General features: G+C 40.6%; 1 protein-coding gene across 2 annotated transcripts; it reads right to left on the reverse strand.

The window, feature by feature from the left end:
• Positions 1-60: 60 nt before the first annotated feature.
• Positions 61-8538, reverse strand: dcaf12 (DDB1 and CUL4 associated factor 12). 2 transcript variants are annotated; one of them, XM_044176022.1, is made up of 9 exons: positions 8103-8538; positions 5858-6148; positions 4829-5107; positions 4150-4210; positions 3741-3934; positions 3247-3312; positions 2819-2981; positions 2307-2485; positions 61-2116 (listed from the first exon to the last, which is right to left on the reverse strand). In XM_044176022.1, exons 1-9 carry the CDS (start codon positions 8160-8162, stop codon positions 1958-1960), a joined length of 1452 nt encoding a protein of 483 aa, XP_044031957.1. In that variant the 5' UTR covers positions 8163-8538; the 3' UTR covers positions 61-1957. The 2 variants fall into 2 exon arrangements, with proteins under 2 accessions (XP_044031957.1, XP_044031947.1); XM_044176012.1 differs by lacking the exon at positions 8103-8538 and adding an exon at positions 6407-6546.
• Positions 8539-10111: the final 1573 nt, after the last annotated feature.

Here is a 10111-nt window from a genome sequence, read left to right on the forward strand (position 1 = left end):
TGACCTATTTTACCTCACAAGAGGAAAAAAAATGGATAAAGAAAAAAAAGAAACGTTACATCAATATACATTTTATTTTTATTATTTACTCTTTTTAAAGATTTAATAGCTTGTTTTTTTCAGATGTTCATATCTTACAATATCCTCAGATTCAGTCATTTGTAAAAACATTCATGAGGCATGTATAAAAAAACAGGGCATCACCAAGTAGACAGATCAATCCACACACTTCCTCAGACATATACATAAAAATGTATGCAATTGTCCCTATGTATTTTACACATACATATACACATTTATATATAAAATACACTTTAAAAGTGTTGGTTATTTGTTCAATTTGTGGTCGTAATTGGGGTTTCTCTTTTCAATCGGTCATTATCATGAAAACTGGAGAAAAGTTCCATGTAGAAAAGGAAAACTATGATCGCCTGTGGCAGTCTTTCACAGAAAGACTTGAGGAAGGCAAAAACGTAACTTAAGCCTACCCTGCCTCTACCGAACAAGGAAAAGAGTAGAATCACTCACTCCTCGGTACAAAAAAAAAAGAGGGAAAAAAGAAAGCTTTACAACTGTGACAACAAAATGTATGTGCCTGCAGCATCTAACTCCAGGGTAGAGTCCAAAAATTCTCATTCGTTCTCCTTGCATCCTTTTTGCTGGATGGTTGAGAAGATCAACGTGAGCTACTAACGATCTTCTCCCCAGTTCCTGTGGAGGAGCCCCAGAATCCAGTAATTAAAGGCTCCTCTACCTATCAATCATCAGATTTGATGATACTTGCCACCAAAACTTAAAATCTTAGGGTAAATTCTCTAGTAACACCAGAGCGGTTATAGATCTGGATTTGAAAGCCACCAGTGGACAAATCCACTGAAAGCATTCTGGTCAAAGAGAAGAGGAACTTAAGCAAAGGGCAAAAAGACAATATATCCTTCAAAAGAAGCAGATATAAACACCCCTGACCAACCGAAAAAAGGTGGCAGAGAAACGGGAAAATAAATACAAACAAAGCAAATTAGAATATCAGCAGGGGTGTGCCTGTCAAATCACACAGTCAAAAAATAAAATACGCATTTGTTGGGAATAATTCATAGCAGAACAACAACACTGCATTTAGCAATCTTAATGTTTCTCCTTTACATCATCTCAGTGAGAAAAATATAAACACAAAGTCCCATTTTGATTGGCTTCTTCATTTTACAGGAGAAGAGAGAAGTTCTTTGTGATTGTTGATGGACAGGACGGGCTGTTCCAACCAGTAAATACTCTCTGTCAAACGTCAAACTGCACTCTGGTTCAGTCCTTCAAACAGTATTGTCTCTTCAGTCCATCTCCCGCTCTCCCTCTCTCTCTCCCCCTCTCTTTTATTGCCACCCATTTCAGTGAGAGAATGAAAAGGAACTTTTGGGAGAAAATTCCACAGGTATTTCACAAGGACACTGTCATTTATCACAGAGGAAGCAGCAGTAAACACTATCCTTACAAACAAAAACAAGCCAGCAAAAGACCACAGCCTAATCCCTGCGGGTTGGATGTAAATGTTTTAAATGATGAGAATATGTATTACTTTAATCTTAATGTTTCTCAAAACTCTTCTGAGTTCCTTAGTGGTAGACTTCGCAGCTCTTGAGAAAACTACTAGTTAATTGTTGGTACATTTTCATATAAAAAACCGAGTAGCTGAGGTGGGAGGAGCAAAGGAATAATTGGAGGAGAGGGGATAGTGTAATGGTGGACACAAAGATACACAACAACAATATAGCTGTGATATGGTGGGGGCAAGGTCATGCTCCTGAGTCCATGTGTGAGCAAAACAGAGTGACAATTCAATGAGCAAGAGGAATACCAAAGACAGTGGTGTCAACAGACTTGAAGAGGGAGAGGGATGGAGGGACTGGTGAAGTAAAAATCTGGACGAGGATGTAGTGATAGAGCGATGGAGGAGACGAAGAGGCTAGCTCCACAGTCCTGCGTAGTTGCCGTGCAGGCCAGAACAGAGTGGTCCACCTGCTACAAACAGCTTGGTGCCAGAGTCGTCATAGCAGTGGGTGTACACCGCGTTGGGGAAGGAATGAATGTCCGAGAAGTAACTCCTCCACGTCTCATCGTGATTCTGAAAGCAAAAACGAAGAGTTGGCGAGGGAGGTTATGGGTGAGGAGAGAAGAAAGGAAAAGTTATGAAAACGCACGTAAACTACAACTACAATTCTATAACATTTGTGTCGGGCCAACTCGAGTTTAGTACTTCAATAACATTTTTTGAAAGAATGAAGACAAATCGACAAAAACAAAAATGTGTGTACCAGCCAGCCTTTCCCTGTAGTGAGCTTGAGGATGCCATCTCCTGGGCACTTGCGGTACCCCCCGGCTGGATTCAAAGGGTTCTCCAGGAATCTCTGGGCCCGGATGTCGTAGAAGAGAAGAGAACCTTGGCCTGTGCCCACTGTCACAATGTGCTCATAGAAACTCACTGAACGGATCCCTGCACAGACACAGACGTGTTAAATGCAAGCTACTCAAAAGTAAACATTAACCATCCCCGCTTTTTTTTGTGCTATGCAACTTAAAAGCTGAGTCCTTCGCGAATTTCAGGATCACCCCACCCCACACATGGCTCTGACACATACTTTAGAAATAGAGAAATTACATTATAGCCACAACTGTTGTGCTTTTATAATATGGCTTATTCATTCATTTCTTTTAACCAACTGGGAAAAGTATTTAACTTGCAAACATCTTCATGAAGCAGTTTAAGGAGGCCAGCTGCTCTCCGCATGTGCTATTAGCTTCTTTTAGATGTTTACAGATCCCTTACCGCTTCCTCTCTCTCTGGAATTGACGGACTTGATGCTGTGTGTAGGCTGCCGTGGGTCCAGGAAGGAAACATGGGCCTGAGAACCCACAGCGTACACCGACCAGTCCTGTCCATATGCCAGACACACATTCTCTTTGCAGTGAGGCAGCTTGGTAGACAGTATCTAGAGGGAAACACCATATAATGTTAAATGGGAAGTAAGATTTTAGCTGTCAACACTGAAGAAATGAAGATCAAGAACAGTCCTTCGTATTGTTTGAACACACAGGTGTGAAAAGTGTAAGGCGGGCAACTGATCTCATATCAAACTTAACTGGCATTGTACAGAATCACCCCGTTCATGATTTGTTGAATGTATCACCCTAGTATGAAGCATACAGAGGAAATGCATCACATGATTATTAGTCAAACTATATATTGTGATTTACCTTACACAAATTGTGCTCAGCTTTCCAGAGGTGGAAATAGCCATCCAAAGACACAGCACCCAGTTCCTGAAAAGGGAAAAACAACATGGGAGGACAGACGTAAAATGACTGAAGCCGAGGTGTGTGGAGGCAGAACCCAGAAACAACACAGTGTTCAGACTGAATGCTGGTTTTCAAATTTACTCCTCTGCTGTCCATCTGTGTGCTTAGTATGTATCTTTCTTCCCCAAATATGGCATAAAATATGGGTAAATACACAGCTTCCGCTTGTTGCTTGCTCAGTGAGGTGTTTACATTTGTCGCTCACGGCACAAGCGATGAATGGAGTAATTAAAATGACATTAAGCTCAAAGTTTGAGCTCAAATTATCTTTTTTTTTTTTTTTTTTTTTTTTTTTTTTTAAATATTCTGTGTTGTCCTGAAAACTGGCAGAAATATTTCACTGACAACACAATCACGTGGTTTCCCAACAGGTGCGTTACGATGAACCTTACATTGTGGTTATTGTTGAAGGCCAGAGCACGGACTTTACAGTTGTATGGGTTGGTGTACTCCTTTGGGATGTCCTTGAGGGCACGGTGGGAGATGTGGGCGTAGGAGGGTACTGACTCCTCATTCTGACTGCGCTCTGCTTGGCTCATTACTTCCTCTGTCACCTCCCACAGGCCCATTGAGCCATCTCTGGAACCTAGGAATTTCAACATATAAGACATAAGCAGATTACAGCCTAGACTATTTATGTTTCTACTAACTGCATACAAAAAGGGACAAACAAACAGGATTGTCGTCATGGTATGTAGAGGGCAATGACTTGGAATTGTAAAACTTCATAAAAAAAGGACATGTGCAGGCATGTACTGCTCACTGCTCACACAGCAGTGTTCAATCATACAGCTTGCTCACCAGAAACTGCCATGTTGTCACTGATCCATGCTATGGAGAAGATCCAGTCATTGTGACCATCCTGAAAAACAAATGGCTACTATGTAAAAGCAAATCAACTAGTTACACAACCTTTTATTACCAAATATACATCATGGTAATAAAATTGCAGTATTTCGAAACGGCATGGTTTAGTCTTTGTCTGGAATGAAAATCTGCATTACAGTTAGCATGTTACCACACTGTGTTCATGTTGCCAGTTTCTTGTTGAAAGGAGGGGGCTACAGCTGAGGCTGATGGGATTCAATCACTTGTTCACTAGTGTTTTGTTGTCTTGTCGTGAAAAGTATTGAACAAGTGGAAAATGTTGAATTTTGTGACATTTGATCAAAAGTCAGGGAATCACAAAAGTCATTAGGATTCGTCCTTTGGGGACCATAAAATCTGTGGCAATCATTCCAACAGTTCTGGATATATTTCACTCTTGGATCAAATTAATTATAATATTGAACGAGTAGTACAACAAACCCTCCATGGAAAAGCCATACTTACAGGACTCAAACATTGTGGCTGGTGTTCGGACAGTTCAATATAGTTTGAAAGAATTAAAACCGAATGAATTACAGCGGGCCAAGAGTGCATCAGCAACCATAAGCCATAACTGGATGTCAGTAAACCCAAACAGATCCAAACCACTTACATCTCCAACACAAACAGGGTCCAGTGTGGGCAGTTGGTAGATGGCCAGGCTGTTGGGGTTGTCTCCACCGGTGGCTAGCAGTGTTCTGGAGGGGTTGAGTTCAATCGCGTGGATCCCACAGCCCTGCTGGTCCAGCCGGGAACGAGAGGCTCCTGTGGGGTGGAAATGCCGCCCCGCCACCACTGGCCCCACCACCCCAGAGCCTCCACCCTGACACTCCCTGTCCTTCAGCATGGGAATGCGTGTTATCTGCCCCGTCAGGACATCAGCTACAAAAAGCTGCAGGTAAAAGGACAGAAAGACATCTGCTTAGCCCACCAGGTTCAGGAGTTAAAACAAAGATGGATCCTGAGCCAGAACTGTTCAGATAAGTGTTAGTGTGCGTGTGTGACAGAGACCAGTGATCTGACAATATTCACCAAATAGAAACCTTTAATTAACAAAATCATGGATATTACCCAAATGTTATAATGTGTTATTGAATGAACACATGCTGACCCCTCTGCATGATAGAAAGTTCAACATGGTTCTTTTCTGGAAATGCTAGTGCATGATATTAGTGTGCATTTACTATTCAAAACAATAAACCAAAGCAACTCTGCATGTAAAAATTGTGGAATCCTATTGGATGTTGAATTTATTTTCTTTTTGAGGTCAATAAATAATGACTGACTCTCTTGAAGGTACAATAATGCTAAACTGGGGGTGGTGCACTACTCTGCCTGGTGATCTTAACGTCACTTATGAACTAGATCTGAAGACACTTGAAACCCTGCTAGACTTTTGTGACCTTACTGAATCAAAACAACAAAGTCATTTGAAAGACTGTTACTTGTAATATACTCTGATATCAACCTTCAGCCATTCAACCTGGTTATGGTGTTTACACGACAGTTACAATAATCTAAGAATTACCTTTCTCTGTTTATAATCAAATTATGTGAGTCCATGTAATCTTACCGATTAAGTGATCGTACTCTCAGATTAACTAACCAATAAATGCAGGTTAGTAACAAAATGACATCTCACCGTGTTGCACTTGGTCCCACACACCACCTGCCGGTGGTTGAGCCACTGTGAAGCAAACACCTTGTTGAGTCGCCCCAGAGAGAACTCCCTCTCCTTGAGGATGCCAGGTAGCCTTCCGGCTGCAAAGCCCCGGAGGCTCCGCTGGAGCCGCAACTCGTGCTGCTGTTGAGGTCTGAACTCCCGCCCCCGGAGGGCACATACCACTGAGCGCCGACTGCACCACCACTGCTGGGCATGACGTGATGAACAAGAATCACGACTCCGCTTGTGTGGTGCCTGACACCAGCCCAGCTGAGGAAAAAAAAAGAGAGAAAAAAGGTCAGAAAAGGTCAAGCGCCTGAAGATTTTCTGTAGGAAAAGCACACGACTTTCCAAAATCAATAATGATGTATTACATACAATTTTGGAGAAGTTAGCCTACAATTAAGTTAATAATATGAATAAAGAAATTAAATAAGTCTTAAAATAATATTATCTAATTGCATCAAATCTTTTTCAGTTTTCTTAATCCCTATTTCAATATCACAAATTGTCTGTGCTGAGCCATACCCATCCTCCAGAGGACTGTGGACACATATCTGTTTCTTGCTGGTACAGATTTAAGAGCCTTAGTAGAACATGGGAGTAGTACAGTAAAAACACACACATACACTGTCATCCACACTCCATCAGGCTGGGTTAATACAGGCCTAGTGCACACAGAAGAAGAAGAATGACTGACTGCATTATCATTGGTCAGGAACACAACAAAATGTCTTTCACACACATGCACTCACAAACATGCTAAAAAGCGTATAGGCCGAGTCACATCGGTCATGCCAGTCCCATTTTGGTCCGTCTGTCAATACATCCATTTAACCTTTGACTTTTATGGCCGTATGAAAATCAAACTTGGTTCACATTTCACAATTTACAACCTCAGTTCACAGCACAGCTTTTAAAAATGATATTTCAGTTTTTGTGTCAGTCTATCATTTTGAATTGGTTTTATAGAGATATTTAAGTACACTGCAACAGCTAATACACTATTATTGCAAAATAATTGCAATTTGTCAAAATGGTAAAATAATATTATCTGGGAATCCTTACAATTGAAAGAGGTAACACAGAAACTGGAAGAACAGCTAGTTTTGTAATCAAATGAAGACATCATCAGATGGATGACTTTTCTTTCATTTTAAAGCTGATTAAACAATGCAGGGTACATAGAAGTTTGGAAACATTCAGGGGTCCCAGAACAACATTCCCCTCTGACAGAGGTAAAGACTAATTCAAATCATTGTTGTGTGAGGCATCTAGTACTTGTTATATTTTTGTTCTAACTCTTTTGATTGCTCACACCGAAATTACCAGAAGCATCTGAATTTGCATCACAATAAAAGTAAAAATATTACTGTTGATTGTCTTGTTGATTATTAATGCTGGCCTAATTACTGATACCCATTATAAGTTGTGCAACAGTCCTGGGCCGGAGAGAAAAACAACAACAACACAATAAGTATTTATATTCCCCGGATCTCAAAGGAATCTGTGGTGCTATCTGTTGGGGTTTTTTCTTGTAGTCTTTCATAGTTTTGTCTGCTGTGAGTGATTAATAGACTGAAAAATGGGTCTGTTAATATGGATGCGGTTTAATTCTACAGGTGAATGACGGTGGTCCCACATGCCCGAAATATGCCTTGACATTGTTGACATACAATGCAGTAAAGCACAATATTTTTTATGCAAAGCTAGTGATACTGCTAACCAAATTCTGATTTCAGTCCAAGCATATTTTGTGGCGTCAAGAACTGGGCTCAGGGTTTCTTGTATAGTAAAGATCTTCGTGTTGATGAGAAACGTCGTCTGTCAATTCGGCAAAATCTCCATTTCATTATCTTGGACAAGCCAATCTACGGTTTGTCTGTATGTAAGTTAGCTAAATAACTAACTGTTAGTTAACGTTTTGATAACGGACTTCCGTTGGCTAACGCCATGCTAACATTAGCGGGTAACGTTACTGATTTTCAAACAGAAACACGCTGTATTATAGTTTAAACAAGACCACACTTGTGATTTTACGGAGAATATTCTGTCTATATAGTGTAATATATTGTAGTGGTAAATCTGTTAAAATGTCATCAATATTTTGCGTCTGACGTAGCTTATATCAGCTAAACCTGGCTAGCCCATAGCCCAGTGCTAATTAGCATGCTAACATAACTGACTAGCTAGCTAATATGGATCCGCACCGGTTTCCGCCTACCTGTTGTTGGTCCTTGGGCTCTCCTGCCTTCCTTTTCCTGCTAACTGTTTTTCTCGCCATAATCTGATACACACAGCTCCCTCACCCACATGGAGGGTAAAAGTGACGCTGGACACTGGATCATATAATGGCGATATGCTATTTTGTTCCTTGGCCCTCTCTGGCAGCGTCCGATGACGAGGAAGGGCGATCACATACGGGAGAGGTTGGTTAGTCGCTGGATTACTATCGTTAGCTTGCCGCCTAGGCTCCCAAATAATACTAATGTTACATTCAGGCCGTACAACCTATTCAGTTTCGACAGAGTCGCTAGCTGCTGCCAGACGGTTCACACACTCTTTTTTTTCCCTGCCAAGTCGCGTCAGCAACGGCGAAAGCATTGAGCAGCGCGCAGCCGCACTCAAATTAAACATCAACAAAAACAAGGTCGTACGTGAACGCGAGCGCCATACGTGCTCGTTCACGCCAGCTGCGTGAGTTCATTGACCGGATACTGATGATTCTCTCTGTTTTCAGAACATTTTATTTTGATTCAGTGACAACATTTATAGTAAAATTTAACAATTTTATACTACAAACCATATATATTATTATGTACGTTTAATAATAATAATAATAATAATAAACTTTATTTATACCGCACTTATCAAAACAAAGTACAAAGTGCTTCACAGAGAGAGAAATAAAATACACAGTGAATGATAAAATACATAAAAACTAATAAAATAAACAGACTGCTCAGGTAAGATCAGGATATGCTTTCCGATAAAAATGCGTTTTGAAAAAAGACTTAAAAGAAGACACTGACTCAGACAAGTTGGGCAAGTTGTTCCAGAGCCTCGGGGCCCTGGTGGCAAAAGCTCTGTCCCCCCTTAGTTTTCATCCTGGACTCAGGAACAGACAGAAGACCCCTGCCCGAAGATCTCAAACTATGTGAAGGTTCATAAGGGATTAAAAGGTCTAAAATATAATCTGGAGCCAGGCCATGGAGAGCCTTAAAAGTAATCAATAAGATCTTAAAAACACTCCTAAAACAAACAGGGAGCCAATGTAAAGAGGCTAAAACAGGTGTGATGTGGTCGTACTTCTTGGTCCTGGTTAAAAGCCTAGCAGCTGGGTTCTATACAGTCTGCAGTCGTTTCAGAGTTTTTTGATTAAGACAAGTGAACAGGCTGTTACAAAAATAATGGTGTGAGGAGATAAAAGCATGTACAACAGTTCACTAAGATTTAAAATAGATCGAATTTTTGCAATGTTTCTGAGGTGATAAAAACATGATTGGACAAGCTTAGTGATATGTTGCTCAAAACATAAATCGCTATCAAACAGGACACCAAGATTTCTTGGTATGTTGTGGCAGGTAGCCAGTAGATGACAATATTTGTTTTGTGATATGTTGGGATTTCAGTTTTATTTGAGTTGAGCTGTAGAAAATGTATTGACATCCAGTTTTTTATGTCAGACAGGCAGTCCTGCAGAGAACTCAGCAGTTTAAGGTCAGTGGGCTTGACAGGGAGGTACAACTGTGCGTCATCCACATAAAAATGAAAAGAAATGCAATGTCTGCGGATGACATCACCCAAGGGAAGCATGTATAAGGAGAACAGTATTGGTCCCAGAACTGAACCTTGAGGCACACCGTACTTGATATGGGAAAAGGATGACATGTAGTTATTAATGGTGACACAGAATTTCCTATTGGACAAATAAGATGAGAACCAGCCTAGTGCAGTGCCAGATATGTCCACCCAGTTCCTTGGTCTATCTATAAGAATGCCATAATCAATTGTGTCAAAGGCAGCACAAGAACTGAACACATCCCTGCATCGGCATTCATTAAAAGGTCAGTGACTTTGAGAAGGGCTGTCTCAGTGCTGTGGTGCTGACAAAAACCAGATTGGAACTTTTCAAATGTATTATTGTTTTCCACAGCATCAATATACACAAATCTAAATTTAATAATAGTAAGCTTTTATTTTTTAATAGAATTTCAGGCGATATATACATAC

The sequence above is a fragment of the Siniperca chuatsi genome, linkage group LG2 (genome assembly GCF_020085105.1).
Source record: "Siniperca chuatsi isolate FFG_IHB_CAS linkage group LG2, ASM2008510v1, whole genome shotgun sequence".
NCBI lineage: Eukaryota > Metazoa > Chordata > Actinopteri > Centrarchiformes > Sinipercidae > Siniperca > Siniperca chuatsi.